At 43.9% G+C, this 22,145-nt stretch overlaps 2 protein-coding genes and 1 long non-coding RNA gene across 6 annotated transcripts in view; 2 read left to right on the top strand and 1 right to left on the bottom strand.

Moving 5' to 3' along the window:
• Window positions 1–7,430: 7,430 nt before the first annotated feature.
• On the top strand, window positions 7,431–19,162 carry LOC117482508 (zinc finger protein Aiolos-like). Of its 4 annotated transcripts, none has more exons than XM_034130629.1 (8): window positions 7,431–7,512; window positions 8,574–8,633; window positions 8,802–8,909; window positions 11,635–12,006; window positions 13,788–13,976; window positions 14,353–14,469; window positions 15,299–15,409; window positions 18,106–19,162. In XM_034130629.1, exons 2-8 carry the CDS (start codon window positions 8,588–8,590, stop codon window positions 18,729–18,731), a joined length of 1,569 nt encoding a protein of 522 aa, XP_033986520.1. In that variant the 5' UTR covers window positions 7,431–7,512; window positions 8,574–8,587; the 3' UTR covers window positions 18,732–19,162. The 4 variants fall into 4 exon arrangements, with proteins under 4 accessions (XP_033986520.1, XP_033986506.1, XP_033986496.1 ...); XM_034130615.1 differs by lacking the exon at window positions 7,431–7,512 and adding an exon at window positions 7,532–8,055 and having other exon boundaries at window positions 15,302–15,409; XM_034130605.1 differs by lacking the exon at window positions 7,431–7,512 and adding an exon at window positions 7,534–8,055.
• Window positions 19,163–19,988: 826 nt separating this feature from the next.
• LOC117482363 lies at window positions 19,989–21,770 on the bottom strand. The gene is made up of 2 exons (XR_004555856.1): window positions 21,690–21,770; window positions 19,989–21,474 (listed from the first exon to the last, which is right to left on the bottom strand). It is a non-coding gene; the product is annotated as an uncharacterized LOC117482363 (long non-coding RNA).
• LOC117482355 (protein AF-17-like) overlaps window positions 21,461–22,145 on the top strand; it is a 30,955-nt gene continuing 30,270 nt past the window's right edge. Inside the window, 1 exon segment of the mRNA XM_034130467.1 lies at window positions 21,461–22,076. Within this exon segment, the coding sequence (XP_033986358.1) occupies window positions 21,968–22,076 (109 nt within the window). The 5' untranslated portion in view covers window positions 21,461–21,967.

Here is a 22,145-nt window from a genome sequence, read left to right as displayed (position 1 = left end):
TGGCTCAACACGAGTGGCTCTCCTTGGACTTTATACTGGTCCATGGACACGCCTCTTTCTACAGTGAGAAAGGAGCTGAAAAGCACAGCAGAGAAAAGCCAGGCTAAAGCTCTCTCCCTCTGTCTCCCTCTGTCTTACTCTCACACACAAGCTTACACACACTCTCCCTCACTAGTCCTTTCTCAATCCTGAGTGCATGCAGGGGGAAAAATCAACCTCTCACTTGTTCACACACAGGTTTCTCTTATCGTCTTCAGTCATACATGTTCGACTTATTTCATCAAAAAAATACCTGTTTATATCCATCTGAAATGATGAAACACCAACAAAAAAAAACTGAGAACACACCAGTCCTGTTCCACTTTAATAAACCCCAAATGCCCGAAACACACACTCACACACTCTCACACACTCTCACACACTCTCACACATGTATGTGCCTCGGGGGTCGAAACATTGTTCAAACAACAAAGCAACCTCAAGCATGCTCACTCAACAAGGTGTGTGTGTGTGTGTGTGTGTGTGTGTGTGTGTGTGTGTGTGTGTGTGTGTGTGTGTGTGTGTGTGTGTGTGTGTGTGTGTGTGTGTGTGTGTGTGTGTGTGTGTGTGTGTGTGTGTGTGTGTGTGTGTGTGTGTGTGTGTGTGTGTGTGTGTGTGTGTGTGTGTGTGTCTCTCTCTGTGTGTATGTGTGACTTGTGCGTCAAGTGGTCACTCTGTTTATCCCCCTCATTATGTCAGCCCCCAGATCTCTCTCTCTTTCTCTCCCTTGCTACTAACGGGAGTGGGCAGCTATAAAAGGCAAATGGACAGTCTAACCACCCCCCCCCCCCCCCTCCCTCTTCAATGCCGCCCTCCCCCCAGACGGTCCTAAAAAAGCCTCCCTCCACTGGGATCGCAGGATAACTTTTAACAACGTTTCCAAAGTGGGCCAGTTTATGATACGTGTGTGTTTGTGATCATGAAAGAGTGTGTGAATCAGCGTGTGTGGGAGATATGCCCTGCACCCAGCCTTAAAGGGTTTGAATCATGGCTTTTATTGGTCGAAGTCTCATTCTTTTTTTTTCTTTTTTTTTTCCTTGGCCTCCGTTTTGCCATGGAAACCCAGCATGTATTGTAATGCCTTTGTGAGAGCGCTTTCTTTCAGCTATTTTCCTTGGGCTGGTATAGCTGGTTGCCATAGGCGGACCATGGGCCGCAGCCAAGCCTCACAATGAGGCCGCGCAGCACTCAGGTGGTGCCGCGGTGTGTGTTGTTGTTGGTTACATGGCATCTACATTCCTCATTACTCAAACTTAATCAGAAATAACATTAATGCCCGTTATTCAGCCACTCATTGCATTCCAAGGGAAATATTTGAAAGAAAACGACATCTGTTCAATTTCACTTAAACAGCCGCCTGGCATCGGGTAGTTAGTGGAGCGGCTCACTGATCCTGGAGCTCACCAGAGAGCCAGCAGTTTCATTATGTGTCATTTATGAGCAGTTTTATTTACGAGGTGTGTTTCAAGGATTCAAGGATTTATTATTGTCATTATACAATACAGGATTGCACAATGAAATGCAGTTGTGTGGGGTGCATTCAGGACGGTTACTCAGAGGTTAGCAATGCCGTTTAGGTGTTTGCCAACGAGCTGCGTTTAAATGTTTGTCTGCTTCATATTTCACCAACAATCTTTGTAATTTGTTCATCTTTATAGAACTACAACCGATGTGTATACACGTTTCATCTTTTCAAATTAACACCAGTTGTTAATTTGCTGTTTATGGTCAGTACTTTAACCATTTGGCCAATAGTGTATCTGTTTATCTGTGAGTGTATTTATCTCACGTAACATGAAGGTTACAAGACATTTATTAGGACAATTTCACATTTGAATCACTCCTCCAGCCACCTGACCCATCTCATCTTCTTAATAGCTAAATGTAATAGTAAAAGCGCAGATTATTGTCTCTCAGTTGACATTTGCTCTGTGAGATGACATCAGTTGTTGGATATGGTGTGTTATTGATGCGGTCCAGGAATGGGCTCCATATTTTCAGTTACTGTATGAGAGACTTGTTAATCTTCTATCTTGGATGTTATTCCACCCACTGCTCGAATAATGAGGGTGTGACAGTTTTCCATTGTCTCACACTTATTCTGCATCCTGTTAACACGGATCTATCTCCATAGAGGCTGAATCATCATGTTAATCGTTGTCACATAGCTGTCATATTCCTAAAACAGTGTGTCCTGACGCTCGTCCAGGTAATCATACATCCTGTTGCGTACACAGTTACAGTTGGGCCTTTTTTATCATGTGCTACTCTGATATTGGAAGAGTACATTCAGTATTTTCCCAACAGTCATTTTCATAGATCCTCACCATGTCACAGTTTCATGTGTGCCATGGTTCCAACATCTCAATGACAATGCCAACATCAGAGGTGGAAGATTTCAGATCCTTTTACTTAAAAGTAGTAATACTATGGTCTTCAATTACTCCATTATTAGAAAAAGTTTTGAGTTTAAAGACTTACTTAAAAGGTTCAGAAGTATTATCAGCTAAATGTACTCAAAGTATCAAAAGTACTCTGTATGCAGGCTCTTTTCAGCTTGTTATATTATTTTAGAATATTATATTATCCTGTTTTTATTACAAACCAATACATGGAAGTACATTTTAAAGCCGGTTTAGACACTTTAAAATACAGGATTGCATTAATATATGAATAGTATAGTACTGCATCAAATTGTTCAAGCATATCAGATGTGTTTATATGGCGGTTGTTTTTCAATCGGAAATACCCATCCCCTGCAGTTCACATGTCGATTTATCCTTGGGCGATATACTTACCCCAATGTTGACCCCGACAACATGGCCCACGGTGTGTGAATGTTAGCTTTCTTGAGCAGGTTGCACCTGGCATGGCACGTCTGTACGAAGGGGGTATGAATGGGTGAATGATGACATGTGAATGTAAAGCACTTTGTGGAGTTGTAAAGACTGGTTAAAGCGTTATATAAATGGAGTCCATTACAATTTACCATTTAAGTTAATGTATTGGAGTCAAAAGTACAATATTTACCTGGGAAATGGAAAAGAAGTATAAAGTTCCATAAAATGGAAATACTCCAGCAAACTATGTTCTAAGCTATGTTTGTCCAAGCTCAAAATGACTTCTTTCCACAGTTGTTGTTCAGGTTAAGTTGCATTTGACATTTTGAGAAAAATGCCTTTTTTAAGGCTGACACTTTGTAAAAGGCTTTGCATTTCAGTTGGATCACGGGACTAAAGAATCTTTTAGAATGGGAGGGATGAAACCCTCTTTAATGGTCACACATGCAGAGCACACAGCACACACAGTGAAATTTGGCCTCTGCATTTAACCCATCCTAGTACCAGGAGTCTAGTACCAGGAGCAGTGGGCAGCTATTGTACAGTGCCCGGGGAGCAAATGGGAGTGGGGGGGGAAGGGGGTTGTCCGGTGCCTTGATAAAGGGCACCACGACAAGGCCCAGGAGGTGAACTGGGACCTCTCCAAGTAGCAGTCCACACTCCATATTTAGGTCTGGTCGGAGATTGAACCGGCGATCCTACGGCTCACAGTCCAAGCCCCTACTGACTGAGCCACTGCTGAGCAGAAGTCATTTTTGAGCTGATCGTATATCTAATTATAAATACAACATTAGTATATTCAAACATTAGACTTGTCCTTTTAATGTTATGAATCATTTAATTGGGTCTAAGGTCAGACCAGGCAGATGGTAAAAGCTGTGAGGTCCACCTTAATCTTTAGATGGCGTCTCTGTTTTTGTTGACATGTTTTGACTACAGGCAGATTTGTCAGGGCACTTTGTTTGCTTATGCTTAATACTGTATACTGTAAACACAGTGCACTGACGTTCGTTTTAAATAATAAATCAGCCATTACTTAATACAAAAAGGTACATCTGCGAATTGTTAAATATATTTGATTGAATTCAGATTTGTTGGTTCCAGTTCAGTAATATGGTTATCCTGACGATAGTTAGGGCCACAAAGTAGGGGTGCTGTGATTATTATTGAGCATGTGTCGAGTGTGTCTTAATGGACGAGTATGCAAACAGAGGAGGGTAATGGAATCGGGTCAGTGAGAAGGTTACTTGTACCGATCCAAAGTGTCAGGGTTGAGGAAAATAGGACCCAAATGTAGAACACAGACAGGGAAGGCGGGTATCCAGGTTTTAACAAAAAGCGAGCTTTATTCACAAGTTGATAACAAACAAAGGAAAACTAAGAAACACTAACCGGGTGAAACAAGGAACAAGAACAAACTCACGGCCAGGAACATGCAGGTTACATTGACGACGATCAGACAAAGCGCTCAGGGAAGGACAGGACTAAATACACACAAGGGTAATCACAAGACAAGACACAGCTGGGACGGGGAGGTGAAACACAGGGGCAGCAGGTGGACACAATAAAACAGTCCACCATCGTTCCTGTCCCCAAAAAGTCAAAAATCACCAGCCTCAACGTCTACCGCCCAGTAGCACTCACCTCCATCATCATGAAGTGCTTTGAGCGGTTAGTCAAAACCTTCATCACCTCCTCCCTCCCTGACTCTCTGGACCCCCTGCAGTTTGCCTACAGAGCAAACAGGTCCACAGATGACGCCATAGCTCTCACCATCCACACTGCCCTCTCACACCTGGACCAGAGGAACACATATGTGAGAATGCTGTTCATTGATTACAGTTCAGCATTCAACACCATTGTGCCCTCCAAGCTGGTCATCAAGCTCAGAGACCTCGGGCTCAACAGCGCCCTCTGTGATTGGATCCTGAACTTCCTGACGGGGCAGACCCCAGGCAGTGCGGGTGGGAAACATCACATCCTCCACCTCAACACCGGAGCCCCTCAAGGCTGTGTGCTCAGCCCTCTCCTCTACTCCCTGTTCACTCACGACTGCGTGGCCACACACAGCTCCAACACCATCGTGAAGTTTGCTGACGACACAACCATTATCAGCCAGATCACTGACGGCGACGAGACGGCGTACAGAGAGGAGGTCGAAAACCTGACATCTTGGGGCCAGGATAACAACCTCCATCTCAAAGTCAGCAAAACCAAGGAGCTGATTGTGGATTACAGGAAGCAGCAGAGAGAGGGACACGCCCCCATCGCCATCAATGGGACTACGGTGGAGAGAGTTAGCAGCTTCAGGTTCCTCGGGGTCCACATCACTGAGGACCTGACATGGACTCTTCACACCACCACCATCACCAAAACAGCTCGACAGCAGCTCTTCTTCCTCCGCAGGCTGAGGAGGTTCAACATGGACTCCAGGATACTCTGCAACTTCTACAGGTGCACCATAGAGAGGATCCTGACCTTCTACAGGTGCACCATAGAGAGTATCCTGACTGGCTGCATCACGGCCTGGTACGGCAGCTGCACCGACCTCAACCGTAAGACTCTACAGAGGGTTGTGAAAACTGCACAGCACATCACCAGGACGGAGCTGCCATCCATGTAGGACCTTTACTCCCAGCGGCTCAGGAAGAAAGCCAACAGGATTATCACACCAGCCACAAACTGTTCTGTCTGCTGCCGTCTGGCAGGCGTTACCGCTGCATCCGGTCTAAAACCACCAGACTCAGGGACAGTTTCATCCCACAGGCCATAAGACTGTTAAACACCTGAACTAAGAACATCAATAACATTCATCTGTTTGCAACTTACAAATGATGTATCACTTGTATATAGATTTTCATCGACATAACTACACTGTAGCTATGTACGAATGACAATAAAAGCCTTGAATCCTTGAAAAAAAAGGAGGGAAACTAAACACATGAAGGCAAACACAGGAAGTAGGACCAGACAGAACACGAGGAGGAAAACATTTCAAAATAAAGGTGGAAAATGGCAACATAAACCCAAAACCATGACACAGAGAGCATGGAGGTAGTCAATTGTGTTGACGACTACCTCCATGCATGTCTCACCTGGTATATCCCATTATGTGTATTTTGTGCTGTGTTATGTGTTATTTGTAACAGGAGCAATTTTGGGTTAGAAAATGTTCCTTGCCATAACGTCCCATTTTATAGTATAATGGTGGTATGGAGAAGATCCATCATGTCCCCTCTGCCAAACACAGCCAAATACAGCATATCCTCACTGGCCGTGAAACAAGGCTTTCCCGAGGCCAATATACTGGAGGCACTACCATGTACTCCGCCAATTGGCAATCATTCTGGAAGGAAGGAGAACTGCCTCCATTGCCCTCTCTCCACCATCATCTGGATGCTCAAACACCATCGCCTGTGTGTCAGCAGGACATAGGAGATGCAGCCCAGGACTAGAAAATGCAGGTTGACCTGAACCAGACGCTCACCTTTCCACAGGAGATCATTACAACTGATCTCAGGCCAGATCTCATCATGTGGTCACCCTCAAAAAGGTGCATGTATATTGTGGAATTAACTGTGCAATGGGATGCTGCAGGTGATGAAGCATACGACCGCAAATGGTTGAATAACCCAGGTATTGCAGCCGGTGTGGAAAACGCGGGTGCCCCCTGAATAGGTCCGCTGCTGAGGCTTTGTAGCCACATCTACCACAAGGGATGCTAAAAGGGCTGGGGGTTAGAGAACAGACCCTCTGAGGCTGCAGACCGAGCAGCAACTGTCTCTGGCTAAAAAGAAAAGGATCCCTACTGATCTGCAAGGTGATCAAGAGGAAAGGGTAAGAGTGGAGGAGGGGGCCCACCTGATGAATGAAGTGTTTACCTACGTCCACTCACAACATCAAGAAAGTGCCAATTACAAAAAGGGATGTACAATCTAGTCCTATGAGCTCAACTTATCATTGTGCTCTTTACATCAGGGCTGATATGCCTCTGTTAGTCATTACTACTTATTGTATGGATAGACTGCCATCACACATTTGCACAACGTATTTCTTGGGTTTTTTGGGTTATTATTGCTATAACTTCTTATACCGTTATCCTGGCCAGGTCGCCCTTGTAAAAGAGGTTGTTGATCACAATGTGTCGTACCCCTTTAAATATGGGTCAAATACAATAAAACATTACATGTATGTGGCAGATGCTTTTGACGAAAGACACTATTTTAGAGAGAACAGTTGGAAAGAAGCTTTCTAGTTTGGCCACAAGATGGAGTGATAGCTCTTTGAATGGAAACAGGTAAGGAACCATGTGCCTTAACTGATAAAGAACTCATAACCAGCTCTTTGTTTCACTCATAAACTCACGCTGTTATAGGAAGAGAAAGGAAGGAAAGGAATCTTTATGTTTTTATCATAGAAACAGTAAGGGAGAATCTGAATCCTTGATGTGGCTGTTTTAACATGTTTCGTTCTGTTTTTGTTGCATTCAAAATAAGTTCCTGTTCCTTTAAGAGTTGTCTCCAAAATTCACCGTAGTGACGTTGCGTATATTCCATATTCAGAGAAGTCCAGTGGCGGAGCGTGGAATCTCCTCCTGCCAGAGCAGTCTCCTCCGGGTGCTGAGCCAACGCAGGTCAGATCCTTTCATCCTTACTCAAACTTACTGCTATATTCCAACAAACTATAATATCAAAAAAGTGTAGATAAGCGCTTTCTAAATGTCATTTTGAGGTATAAAAAAGTTTGTTATTGATGTGTTTTCTTCACTGAACGTGATGTTTGAGTAGTTCTCAAAAGTATAGAATCTACGTTTCTTTGCCATTTTTATTCCCATTAAATGTGTAATATAAATTGTAAAGTATTCATATGCTGGGATTTGTGTTGGTTCATGAAAACTGACTCAAGGTTTTTAAAGTGGCTTTTTTGTTCAAAGTCGCTGTGTGTTGCCGCTGAAAGCGACTTTCACACATGCTCCTATGTTCAGACCCGGCAGGAAGTGCATGTGCAGTGAACATCATCTCGTTCTCATCAGGCTAAATGTAGTGACAGGGTCGAGCAATCAACCGTGGGCTTTTACCCTCATTCCTTTTTTATAAACTTCTTTTTATGCCGTCCAACCAACAGGAACACAAGATGCAACCGCTGCTTCTATTTCTTCACATGCTTTGTAGAAATAGTAAGGGGGCCTTTTTAATAGTGGCAAGAAGATATTTTAGTATCAATTTGTGAAATACAAAGTTTGTATAGTTTTAAACCATAAGAAGGAACTGTTTGAACCTAATTAGACTATCCAAACTATCTTTTATTAAGTGGTGGAAAGTAACAAAGTACATTAACTTTGTTACAATATTGAGGTACTTGTAGTTGACCTGAACATTTTCTTGTGATGGCACTTTATACTTCTACTCCACTAAAGTTTAGAAGCCAACATTGTAGTAAATCAATTATTAGATAAAGACTGACATATATGTAATAGTTACAATATCTAGCAGCTGTAAATAAAGTCATTAACATTGGCTCCACATTTACCAGCTGTGAGAGACACAATAATGCATCAATAACCATAGTCCAGTAATATAAAGTATAATATACATGATTCTGGAATGTACCTTTACTTGTAACAAAGTATTCTTGCAATTTGGTAATTTGGTACTAATCTGATTGTATTAACCAAATAGTGTCATTACTCCACAGAACCTTTCTTCATCATGAACACAGAGAAGGACCCTGAGTTTACCGAGGGCAGCGGGATGGGTGAGTGCGTCTCCTTGTCTTCAGTGTGATGTGAACGTGATCAGGCTGCCACCGTCCAGCCATCACTGACTTTAACATTCCATTATTGTAACAGAGCTCTGTCGTTTACTGAAGTTGTCCCAATGAAACAAGAAGTAACACGAAGCGCCTGCATGTGTCACTCTGCAGAGGTTTGCAGTGATGTTGCAGATGTGAAGCCACAGGAGGAAGAAGAGAGGGAAGATCAGTCATTCAGTGAGAATGGAATGCAGGGTGCTGAAGGTGTGACGGATCCACGTAAGTAACCCCCAACCCACCCACACACACACACACACACACACACACACACACACACACACACACACACACACACACACACACACACACACACACACACACACACACACACACACAATTTGAATTTTAGCCATCAAGTTAAATGCTGCTGTTTGTTAAAGATAAGTCTCGCAGAATAAATACAAAATGTTCCTGTTTTTGGCCACGGTGCATTAATGGGCTATTCCTTTACAAAGAATTTCATTTGACTTCAATTAAAAATGTAAAAATCGTTTTAATCTAAGACAAATGCAATTCCTTATGATCAACTAGAGAGAGATTACACATTATGGACAGGATCTTAAAGTCAAAAGCATTTGTATGATCCAACCGGATAGACAGGAGAGGAGTCATTAAGCTCTCAGTTGCCCTAGTTATCCTGTGGTAAATGTAAATACTTAAATACTTTTCACCATGGGGGTTCATTCAATGCAAAGCAATTAGAATATGGCTCTATTGAACACTTTGAACACTATAAGTATGGAGTTACAGCAGTAAAATAAGACCGTGTCTATATAGGCAGCTTTACCTTAAATCATAAGTAGGCAATAGCTTAGGGCGCCAAGGGGCCTCTTTCAACTTTTTCAATTAATACAACATTTTTCTATTCCGTGTTCCTCAAAATAAATGATTAGCTGTGATATATAAAATATACATTTAACTACCTTGAATGTGCGCCTTTGCAATCAAATATATATGTGTACAAAAAAAAGTTTCACCCACATTTTTGGACTATTTCACTTTGAGAGCTTTCCATTACAAGGCTGTCAGCCGTACAGAGGGTTGTTTATTTAAGTTTGGCTGGGTACTTTATTGCATCTACTGTTGAACTTCCTCACTGCAGTGTCATGTATTTGATGATAAAGCATACATCCTAATTATATAATGTAATATGCTACATATTATGGGCATTTCTTCGTATACATACCTCACACCATGAAGGACTACTTTTCAAAGATTCAATTCCAGATTGAAAGGCTTTATTGTCATATGCATAGTAGCTACGGCACAATTGTTGGCAATGACATTTTTAAGTCCTAGGCTCCTCATACAATGCTACATGCAATATTTAAGACATCAAAAGTATAAATTAAATAGTGCAAGAGAATGGTACAAGTAAAAAGCAGAGATAGATGCTATCTAAACATGTGAATAAGATACTAATGAAAACAGAGTTACTATTAAATACTCATTTCTAAACTGTGACCACTTTGTGTCACGCAATGTTTGGAGTGTAATAAGGTTTATACCTAGACTTGTTACTCTTATTTGTCACTTGAAAAAAAGTGGTTGGACAGCTCTCCTTTTTATTTCTGCCACCTCTCTGCCCCACTGGGTGCTTCCTAAAGCCCTGCTGAACGTCGCTGCGCAGCCTGCGGTTCACTGCTCTCAGACCCTGGACTCTATATCGGGCCCCCCCGAGCTCTGTGTGTGCAAAGTTTCCATAGCACCTCTGAGCGCTTTCCACAATACAAGGCGCTGATCTTCAGCTCATCACCAGCCACCACCGACCACACTGTGGTTTAGGGATGGAGCTGAGAGAGCCAGCAACAGGCTGGGTGAGGGGTCCTGCAGCCTGAGAGCAGCAGGGTGGGAGAAGTACTCAGTTCTTGTACTTGAGTGAAAGAAGAAGTACCAGAGTGTGGGAATACTCTGTTACAGTACAAGTCCTGCATTCAAAAATTGTTATTTAAGTAAAAGTAGAAAAGTATTATCATCTAAACATACTTAAAGTACCAAATGTAAAAGTAGTCACTATGTAGATTGGTCCATTTCAGAATAATATATATGATATGTTTTATAATGATTGATCATGAAAGTGTTCTCAAAGCTGGTAAAGGTGCAGCTAGTTTGAATGACTTTGTATACTGCAGGGTAGCTTGTGAATTTACTCCAGGTGGAACTAAAGTCTGATTTAAGACTTGATTATATTTCACATCATTCATCCACATCTGTAAAGTAACTAAAGCTATGTAATCACTGTAGTGGAGTCAAAGTTCTCGATTTACCTCTGAATTGTAGTGGAGTAGAAGTACAAACAAATGGAAATACTAAGGTAAAGTACATTCATCTCAAAATGTTACTTTAGTACAGTACTTAAGTAAATGTACTTAGTTACTTCCCACCTCTGACCAACAGTAGGTCAAGAAACACTTATAAATAAAGAAAATGTAACGCTTTGCCTGCTGATGGAAGAAAAAAGGGATCAACTTTGGTGCGGATAAAGTTTGATTTGGAACGTGTTTCAGCATCTGTGATACAATCAATACGAAAAGTTGTTTCTAAAAGCAGATCAGGGATTGGTGTTGTCTGCGTGAGGCGCCTGCTGCTCTCTCTCCTGCCCTGGTTCTACTTTCTGTCTTCAGAGGAAATGCCTTCCCCTTATCTCGAGCACACATCTTCTGAATCTCTTTTGTGACACTATACGTCGGCCCAAATTAAGCTACCCACACTCTGGAGACGTGCTAGTGCTATTATCAACATATCGACTATAAATACAAATGTAGAAGTGGAGATGTGACAGCGGCAGTTTGCATTCTGGTTGGAGTTCAGTCTCGTCGAGCTCATTCAGTGCCTTATTTGGAAGTAAAAACAAGTGTATGTACATGACTCCTTAAATCAATCACTTCACGTGTGTTTACTGTTTTCATCAAATGTCTCTACTCTTTGCTGCCTCCTCACTTAGATGTGATTAAGACAGAGGCAGAGGAGATGGAAGATGAGGAGCAGTACCCCAAGGATAAAAAGGAAAGACAGTTTGTGCTGAAAGAGGAAGCCGAGGGGGGCAGTGATGACGGGACGGAGGAAGGATTCGACGAGGAGAGGACTGAGGAGGACGAGGACGAGGAGGTGGAGGACGAAGGGGACGCCCCTAATGAGCCCCAGGACCTGTCTCTGGTGGACTACTCGCGGTATGACGCCCACGCAGCAGAAGGGACCTACGTGCCTGGAGCTGTGGCCCCCCGCATCCCTGCAGCCGGCAAGCTCAACTGTGACATCTGTGGCCTGTCCTGCGTCAGCATCAACGTTCTGCTGGTGCACAAGCGCAGCCACACGGGTAAGCACAGGAACACAGCCCCAGCACCTGACCTCAAACACAACCGTTGTGCAATCGTCACCCTGTTGATAGCACTGGGAGATAGTGGCTGGCGTTGACTAGGTCAAGACGTTTGATGGAGGTTTTGAAGTCTGCATCACGCATGACGCACTGTCCTAACCAGGGCTGCAGCTGTAGGATGTGAAATATCCTCCCAATATGAAGCAATAAGGCAATAAGTGTGTGATTTGTGGACAGATAGATCACCACATCTACAGTCTATAGCTTTGCCCTGAATTATGCAATCCCTGTTATAACTCAGATTACTTCATCAGGTTACAAAAAAAGGTATCTGTATTCGATTACAATTACATTCAAAAATAAGTTAGCAGATTACTGTTACATTTCATTACTAGCAGGATTACAGTGGTACAATACATTTTTGAACTATAGATGGATATATTATAGGTACTGAATGAATTTTCGTTATGGTTTATATTTAGGCTACTTTGATTCTTCTTTATTTTAAATACATTTATTTTTTTAATGCAGTAGGTGGACACCTGATTTATTAAACAAAAATACAGTTTTCTTACATTTTCTGTCATGGTCAGCTGACTGTCCACCCTCATGTAGGAATATGTGTCACTGTGGAGAGATACGGAGTTATTGTCAGACACACGTCATGTATTGACACTCGACTCATCAGTCAAACGATGAGTAGAGTTGACTCGTTCAATAATGCCGCCGTCAGATGGATCTGAGGAGGCTGTGTTTTCGATGAGTGCACAATGTGCTTGGCGTGGTTGTTTCTGGGTTTCTAACAATCAAGGTAATGTTGCCTTGTTCCCTTTTCAAAGATGGTGAATGATTCTGCGTTTTTTTGCAATTCACTGTTATAATAGGAACAAGTAAAGGGTTGATAGCTAAAGGACAAAACTGCATTTCTACGAATATCAACATCTGGTATCAGAACATTTCCACTTGAGGGAAGTTGTAAACACCACCTCAGTGTTTCTGCAGCAACAGATCATTTACAAGAAATCTTTATTTTTCAACTGACAAACACATAACACTCACAAATACATAGAAACTGAAAAGAATAACAGAATAGAGACAACAGGGGACCGCACTACTCCACATTTACAGCCTTTTTTTGTACTTGTATACAGTCCGTGCGTTGTCCACAGATCTCTGCTTTAGTCCTTAGACTGTATGTCAGTCTTTCCATAGTATACATTTCTTCTAAACACTTTCTAACCAGTTCCTTGTGATGGCCTTTTTACCCCCAAGTTCCTTTTCAAGTATACGATCTGGAATCAAGCCCAGGTACATAAACCTAGAGTCACAGGTACTCTTAATATGTCTCCAAGAATCTGAATAACCCTGACCCAAAATGCCTGTACTTTTACACATGACCAGAAGATATCAAATCAAATTGATTTATATACCCCAATATCACAAAACACTTTGTCTCAGTGGGCTTTACAGAATACAAAACATAGTTGACAGGGTCAATTATAAAAAACATGATATAGGCTTTATTAAACAGGACAGGCTTCAACACACTCTTAACATTGTGGACACTGTCTGCCTCCCTAATCAAAACAGGAAGTTGGTTCCAGAGAAAGGGAGCTTGGGATCTGAACACTCTGACTCCTGATCTAGTTTTGTGGAATCTGGGAACCACTAAAAGACTTGAAGATATGCGAGTGATTGCGATTCAACCGTCCACATCCTGGCCACATTGTCTCACTAAGCTAAAAGGTAGATGTTTTCATGATTTCTGGATTGTTTTTCAGAGTTCGTTTTCCCCCCTTCAGGTGAGAGGCCGTTCCACTGCAGTCAGTGCGGCGCCTCCTTCACGCAGAAGGGAAACCTGCTGCGCCACATCAAACTGCACTCCGGGGAGAAGCCTTTCAAATGCCCCATGTGCAGCTACGCCTGCCGCAGGCGGGATGCTCTGAGCGGGCACCTGCGCACACATTCTGGTACCAGCCACACACACACACACACGCACACACACACACACACTGCCAGCTGTGCTCATATGCACTGATACTGTATGCACCTGTGTATAATATTTCGCTGGTTCGTTTCTCACAAATGTCGACACATGAGCTGAGGCCGCATTGCTCTTCCAGTAATATGTGCCACAGGCTTACACACATTACATATGACACCTTACTCACTCACCTCAGGAAACTTACTCACTCACTTTCAGTTCACGTGTTTCACCTGCAGACACGGTCTCTAATGTGCACATCATCACTTTTGTACGAAACCACATACTCAAGGAAATAATCCTCGCTGTAGGCAGTGTTTATGTTTCGTGTGTTGGTGATTAACTGAAACTCCCGCTCACAGTAGAGAAACCCTTCAAGTGCAACCACTGCAGTCGCAGCTACAAGCAGCGCAGCAGCCTCGAAGAACACCGGGAGAGATGCCATGTGTACATCCAGAGCAAAGGCCCCGCAGAGAGAGGTGAGCACACCCAGTGGTGTAAAGTTGTGTATCATTTCAAGAGACTTGTACTTTACTTGAGTATTTTCAATGTTTTGTTACTTTGTCCTTCTACCCCGTTACAATTCAGAGGTAAATGGTGATGGTACTTCTCCCACCTCTGAGCACTTCTGAGCACCATGGAACTCCAAACACTCACTTCACACATCTGACTGTTAATAGAGTCAGACTACTGCTTAGACTCATTTGCACATATGGAGCGCCCAATTTGAGCAGTTATTGCTAGCAGATCCTGTTTTTATAGCCTCATTAAATAAATGAGCTTACGGCTGTTACCCCATCATTAAACCAAATAGGTTATGGCTGCTGTGGTGTGGTGTGACGACCGCTTCAAATGTGTGCAGCGGCTAAATATGTAGGGCAAATGTGTTCAGCCCGGCCACCCAACACACGCACATGTCTGTAACCTTCCCCCAAAAGACCTGTACCTAGGGCAGGACAGTTGCACGGTTGCAACACACACAGACACTCTGCTGCTGTGGTCGCCAAATGTCGTAAGCTTATGCCTGATAGTGCCGTCGTGGTGAGGAAGTACATCCTCATCCTGTGGTCTGTTTTCCTGCACTGGTGAAGTAAAAAAAACCACCAGGAAGTGAGGTCAAAGGAGCGTCTGATCTTAAATTAATATCTCCTTCCTCCTAGTGTGACTCAGCGTGGTGCCGCTGCCGTCTTTCTACTTCACTTTATAACCTCTAAAGCTTGGTGGACAGCTGCCGCTCGGTGCACTTCTCTTCTGATCGAGAAGAGGTCTGCTTTTCCTCGTTGCACTTACTCTGTCCCTCTATTGCAGAAGACGGCCACACATCCAGGACTCAGATGGGCAGCGAGCGGGCTTTGCTGCTCGACAGGCTGGCCAGCAACGTAGCCAAACGGAAGAGCTCCATGCCACAGAAGTTCACCGGTAAGAGCAGCTGGAAAGCTTTGGAACATGAAAACGATACGTACCTGTTGTGTATGCTGCTGTCTTTATGTTATCATGTGTGCTTTTTGCTGTGCATTAACGCTTAAATACAGAATTCCATTTTTGCAAATGATTGTAAGTCATGTCTAAGCTAGTTGTTTGTCTGTCTCTGCTGGCCTCCATCTCTTGCCAAACAGGAATTGAGGGCAAAGCCTCATACCTGCACACACCGCAGAGTCTCCACTGTCCTCAATTCTCTGCCAGAAATGTGTCATAGGTGGGTATAAGTTACCATGCATGGTTTAATAATTGGATACATATACTGAGAAACATGCACTTTACAATTCCCGATTCACACTTTGTATGTTTGGATTAAAACTTAGTGAATAAAAGACACCAGTTTCAGTAAATGGCTGACTTAAGGGGCATGCACACACACAACTGTTTCAATAGTTGTTTCTCACCTCCTAACATTGGGTTGTAGTTTCGCAATCAAGCCTGAAGCTGCTCGCAAAACGAGTGTATTGGCAAAGAAAACCTCCGACATGTCTCTATCGGGTTGACAAATGAAGTGAGATCTTTCAATATGACAACCACAGGGGGAAAAGAGAAATGTCTGCAACCGCAGAGAGAGAGAGAGAGAGAGAGAGAGAGAGAGAGAGAGAGAGAGAGAGAGAGAGAGAGAGAGAGAGAGAGAGAGAGGCGAGAAACGTGAGCAGGTGCCTCTCTGTAAGTCTGCAACCGCAGAGGGAGAGAAAGAGAGAGAGAGAGAGAGAGAGAGAGAGAGAGAGAGAGAGAGAGGGAGAGAGAGGGAGAGAGAGAGAGAACAGGCGGGAGGCGAGAAACGTGAGCAGGTGCCTCTCTGTCTGTTCTTCTGTGGTGCAGCTGCACTGCAGGCCTTCCTCCTTCTGCTCCCTCTCTCAGCCTCTGTCCTCTCTGTCCTCTCAGCCTCTGTCCTCTCTGTCCTCTGTCCTCTCAGCCTCTGTCCTCTCAGCCTCTGTCCTCTCTGTCCTCTGTCCTCTCTGTCCTCTGTCCTCTCAGCCTCTGTCCTCTGTCCTCTCAACCTCTGTCCTCTCAGCCTCTGTCCTCTCAGCCTCTGTCCTCTCAGCCTCTGTCCTCTCAGCCTCTGTCCTCTCAGCCTCTGTCCTCTCAGCCTCTGTCCTCTCAGCCTCTGTCCTCTCTGTCCTCTCAGCCTCTGTCCTCTCAGCCTCTGTCCTCTGTCCTCTCAGCCTCTGTCCTCTCAGCCTCTGTCCTCTCTGTCCTCTCAGCCTCTGTCCTCTCAACCTCTGTCCTCTCAGCCTCTGTCCTCTCAGCCTCTGTCCTCTCAGCCTCTGTCCTCTCAGCCTCTGTCCTCTCTGTCCTCTCAGCCTCTGTCCTCTCAGTCCTCTCAGCCTCTGTTCTCTCTGTCCTCTGTCCTCTCAGCCTCTGTCCTCTCAGCCTCTGTCCTCTCAGCCTCTGTCCTCTCAGCCTCTGTCCTCTCAGCCTCTGTCCTCTCTGTCCTCTCAGCCTCTGTCCTCTCAGCCTCTGTTCTCTCTGTCCTCTGTCCTCTCAGCCTCTGTCCTCTGTCCTCTCAGCCTCTGTCCTCTGTCCTCTTAGCCTCTGTCCTCTCAGCCTCTGTCCTCTCAGTCCTCTGTCCTCTCAGCCTCTGTCCTCTCTGTCCTCTCAGCCTCTGTCCTCTCAGCCTCTGTCCCCTCTGTCCTCTGTCCTCTCAGCCTCTGTCCTCTCAGCCTCTCTCCTCCCAGCCTCTGTCCTCCCAGCCTCTGTCCCCTCTGTCCTCTCAGTCTCTGTCCTTTCAGCCTCTGTCCTCTCTGTCCTCTCAGCCTCTGTCCTTTCAGCCTCTGTCCTCCCAGCCTCTGTCCCCTCTGTCCTCTCAGCCTCTGTCCTTTCAGCCTCTGTCCTCTCTGTCCTCTCAGCCTCTGTCCTTTCAGCCTCTGTCCTCCCAGCCTCTGTCCCCTCTGTCCTCTCAGCCTCTGTCCTCCCAGCCTCTGTCCTCTCTGTCCTTTCAGCCTCTGTCCTCTCTGTCCTCTCAGCCTCTGTCCTCTCAGCTTCACCTCACTGTCCCTCGTGTTGACCTTGGGGCTGCATGATGTTCTCTTTGCTTTTACTCAGAACCAGAGTGAGGACCTGTGTTAGATATGTCTGTAAGTAATACGTCTTGAAAGTGCTGCTTGCTTCCTGTGGTGTGTCTCTGCTCATGCTGTGGGGTGAGGAGGGTGAAAGACCGCTGAGTCTTCAGGCAAGTGAAATAACCAATGACATCTAAATGCTGTCTCTCACCGTCCCAAAGAATACAAATATATACAAAAATATACATGTATATATGCATGCATACACATCTAAACAACCATATACACACGTATATATATATATATATATATATATATATATATATATATATACAGATATACATACCTATACAGATAGACACATATATATATATATATATATATATATATATATATATATATATATATATATATATATATATATATATATATATATATATATATATATATAGACAAATTAAGAGATTTAAAAACAGATATAAAAAAAGAAGGCTCAACAGTAAATATATGAAAGTATTTGTCTCCACACTAATTTGGACAGGACACAGTGAATATATGACAACAGTACAAATATATAGTGAAGTTCTGTAGTGCTGTAGTGCCAATGAGCCCTTTGTTCTGCCGGTCTAGGCGATAGCGGTGTGTGTCTGGACCTGAGCTTTAACAGGGAGCTGGTCTACAGGACTGAGGTCAAGGAGCCCCCCCCAGGCTCCCCGGGGCCCGACCCCCACCATCAGCAACAAGCCGTCCTCACAGGGCCAGAGAACAACCTGGCTCCCTCCCGCAGACCCTACCCCATCCAGCTGAGCCCCATGGGCCTCACTAACGGCCACAAGATGGGCATGCCTCTGATGGGCCCCCCCCCCACCTCCCAGCACCAGGTGGGCATGGACTCGTTCCAAAGTGATGGCTCCCAGATGCACCAGCCTGTCATGTACAACCTGGGTCACCTGCTGGGGGGGCTGAGCCATCAGAACGGCCTCCCTCACCCACACGCACAGCCCCTCCCCCTGTCGCCGCTGGAGGCCTTACGGGTGGTGCGAGGGGACGGGGAGGGGGGTGCGTTGCCCGGGGCGGTGTACCCCTGCGGCCACTGCAGGGTGATCTTCCTGGACTACGTCATGTTCACCATCCACATGGGCTGCCACGGCTTCAGGGACCCGCTGGAGTGCAACGTGTGTGGCCACCGCAGCCGGGACCGTTACGAGTTCTCCTCCCACATAGCCCGCGGGGAGCACCGCCTCGAACTCAAGTAGCTGTCATTCACACTCACACACGCTCTGACAGATAACCATGTACTAGCACACCCAGATTTACTCATATTAGTAGCTGGTAGTATGAGAAATGAAAGCATGACGTAGCATCTCTCTGTCTCTCGGTGTGTGTGTGTGTGTGTGTGTGAGAGACAGATTCAGAGACGTTATAGGTTTGTAACGGGTGTCAGAATTTCCTTTGTCCTACCATACTCATCTGAAAAGATGATCTGTAAATGTTTACGCAGGAGGAATTCTAACCATACATTTTTATATATTTGTACTTATTGATTCCTGCTGTAGCCATATATACATTTAACAAAGTAGCAAAAAAGAATGCATTTATTGTTTATCTGCTGTTGTTTTCTCCTGTTATTTGTGTTAAGGTGTCAAGCAATAAAAGATAACCTCTCTTTCCCTTCATCAAACAGAGACCTGCGACTTGCTGAGAGACATTCTTTTTTAAACACTTGTCAATTCAAGACTGCAGAAGAGAAAAAAAGTGCTATTATCTCGAAGGTCACATGTCTCATTTAGGCTGTGGTTTAGAGTGCAGTTCACGGCTTCAAAGACATCACTACGCTCTGCATGTGTTGGTTTTCACTCCTGAATATCTTACACTCCCACAGGTTAGAGGCCTCACAGCTCTGCAGAGATGTTTTTGTCACACGACATAGAGGTGTATACATATATAGGACTTAGCACAAATACATGTATCAGAGACGGTACCTCTGTCCTTCTTAGATAGATGGTGATACAAAATGAATGTCCAGGCAGGTCCAAAATAAATGTGACATGCTGTTGAACAACTTATAATTCATCTGAATGCATATTGAAACCGTTCTTCTTATATGTATATACAAATATATATCTTATATGAAATCAGGAACAAAGAAGATGAGCCTTTACAGTATCTAAACTGGCATGACCCTAAAACTAACAAATAAGAGAAAAATATTGAATGACTCTCGTCTTTTTTATGGGACTTTCTCCTAATTTCATGACAGGATTTAAACACTTTTTCCCTGATGCTGAGGAAATGAATGTGTGGGTCATATGAAACACCAGGGGCCACCTGCTGGGGGAGGTTTGGTACTGCATGGCAGTGATGGTCTTACACAGTATCACTCCAGAGCAGTAGGTCCTAAAATGGTTTCTCGGACCCATTGGAGGTCCTTAAAAAAGCAGAAGGGGGACCCAGACTAAATCATAAATAGCTTGATATATATATTATATTTTAACTAGAAGAAACTCAGAGAAAATGTTCAAAAATCATTCAATTCAGCCACAAAATACATGGTAATGCCAGTAAATTCAACACAATTTACATGTAATGACACATTTTACAGTCACAGTCAAATTGAGTTTGTTGGAATTTTTGAACTGAGTGTCTGTTGGAAAAGTTTGTCACACGGTAACAGGTCGAGCCTCCCCACTCAGTGGCTGCAGTGGGCTGTGTGTGTCATGAGAGTGTGGATGTTCTTCGCCCACATTTCAGGGACTTGGTCACGCTGAGCTGCCCTCAGAGCAGAACAGGGTGTTAGCTTCATCCAGCTGCCACCACCGTCGCTATCTGTCCCCTCCATCAGTGCCAGTTCCCTTTTTTTTCTCTTTGGGTTTGAAGAGAAGTGACACTTCTGAAGCAAACTGTCATCGCAGCTTCATGTCCCTACGCTAGATTAAACAGCCTAGTCATCCGTTTCAAAAGAACATTCGGGCTGCTTCTCTTTTTCCAATTCTAAGAGGTTCAGGGTTACTTTCTTCTGAGTAATAGTAGTGAGTTGAGTAAGTGTGCGGACGTTTAAGCTTTTGTAGGAGGATAAACATTACATCTGAACATAAAAGAAATCATATAGGAAATATGACTATCATTGAAAGCCATATTTCTACCCAGACTGATTCCCACCATAAAACCGTCCTGCGAGACAGAATTTACTCAACCAAGCGAAGCAGGAGTCATAAAGCAACAATGACGCAAGTCCAGTCAAAATGAGAGACTTCTGGTGACATCTGCTGACTGAATTATATACATGGTAACCACACTGATGTATTTAACTGGAACAACAATACACCGTTACACTGACTTTGAGAGCAACCAAGGAATCAAATAATGTTACGGTCCTTGAAAAACATTAATCAGCTGGACAAGTGCAATGTGATTGTAAAATCAATTTGATTTGTTTTGTAATTAATTATTAATAAATTATTTTAGTAATTACAAAATAGCACAGAAACCATTTGCTATAGATTGACAATAATAACTGAATAAAACAAAGGAAATCTAGCCACACAAAATTAGCTTCAAGTGCAGGAAAACCAATTAACAGTAATGTGGGAACAACTCAAAAATAAACAAGGGGTCCTGTATTCATATTTTGGGTGGATTATTAGAATTGATTTTAGAAATATTTCATTCTTGTTGGGCTCCTTGGTTTATGTACGTCACAAAGTTACACCAAATATTATAAAAGTTTAATCTGTAATTATTCGTCCATGAATATCTATTTGTTTTGAATTACTTTGGCTGTTGTTAAACATCATTTACAGATAGACAAAGAATAAAAGACAAATGCAGACAGCTGTTTGAAGATCATTTGATCCTTACACAAAAACAGCATAAATCATTATAAAGTATAATGAAATGTTAAAGCATTATCATTCGCAGAGAATCATTTTCATTTTAGGTCAAGACATGGATGGTGAAATAGCTTGCAATTGTTGTCCTGTGTAAAACCTGAAGATGGCGCTGTTGAAACAGAAGTGATGGAGAAGCAAGAGTTCAACCAGCGGTTTTGACTGATGGATCCACATGTTTTACTAATCTAATTCATGAAACCATTTCACAAATGAGTGGCTTCAAGATACATTGTCACATAGATTACAATTCAAAACATAACGTTAGAGTCTTAAAACATGAATTGAAAAACAGGTTCGTGTTAAAAAATAACAATAACTTGCTACCTTTGCTGTGACTTATTCCGTACCACAGGAGCAGATCTGAGCATGCGCACTGCATCGGTTCTATGGGGACGGGGAGGACATCACGGAAAAAACGTAGCAGCAGCACCACTAACCCCACGCCGAGATTTCGCCTCTCCGCTGCGCTAAAAGTGCGCAACGAAAGCAGCCCACGACTATGCCCGGTACGGCGGTAAAGTGCGGGAGGACCACTTGACAGGCCTGGGCGAGGTCTGAGCCGTTACCGGGAGGGGAAATACATTTCTTCGTATGGGAGCAGCATGCGGGAAATGGTTGGAGGTTGCTGCGTGTGTTCAGACGAGCGAGGCTGGGCTGAGAACCCCCTGGTTTACTGTGATGGACACGGCTGCAGCGTCGCCGTTCACCAAGGTAACGTTAGCCGCTGTTAGCGTGTAATTACCCGGCGGCTGGAGCCGGCCAGAGGTGCTGGTAGGTCGG

Source organism: Trematomus bernacchii, unplaced genomic scaffold, assembly GCF_902827165.1.
Source record: "Trematomus bernacchii unplaced genomic scaffold, fTreBer1.1, whole genome shotgun sequence".
In the NCBI taxonomy this organism is placed as follows: domain Eukaryota; kingdom Metazoa; phylum Chordata; class Actinopteri; order Perciformes; family Nototheniidae; genus Trematomus; species Trematomus bernacchii.
Note: the sequence above shows the minus strand (reverse complement) of the source record. Positions and strands in the feature narration are given on the sequence as shown.

What these genes read in the sequence shown, in the direction of transcription:
- LOC117482508 (XM_034130605.1), top strand. Translation starts at nt 7,986, where the DNA reads ATGCCGTCCAACCAACAGGAACACAAGATGCAACCGCTGCTTCTATTT. An exon ending in GCACCTGCGCACACATTCTG is followed by an intron (nt 13,977 to 14,352) that starts GTACCAGCCACA and finishes TCCCGCTCACAG; the next exon opens with TAGAGAAACCCTTCAAGTGC. An exon ending in CATGCCACAGAAGTTCACCG is followed by an intron (nt 15,410 to 18,105) that starts GTAAGAGCAGCT and finishes CTGCCGGTCTAG; the next exon opens with GCGATAGCGGTGTGTGTCTG.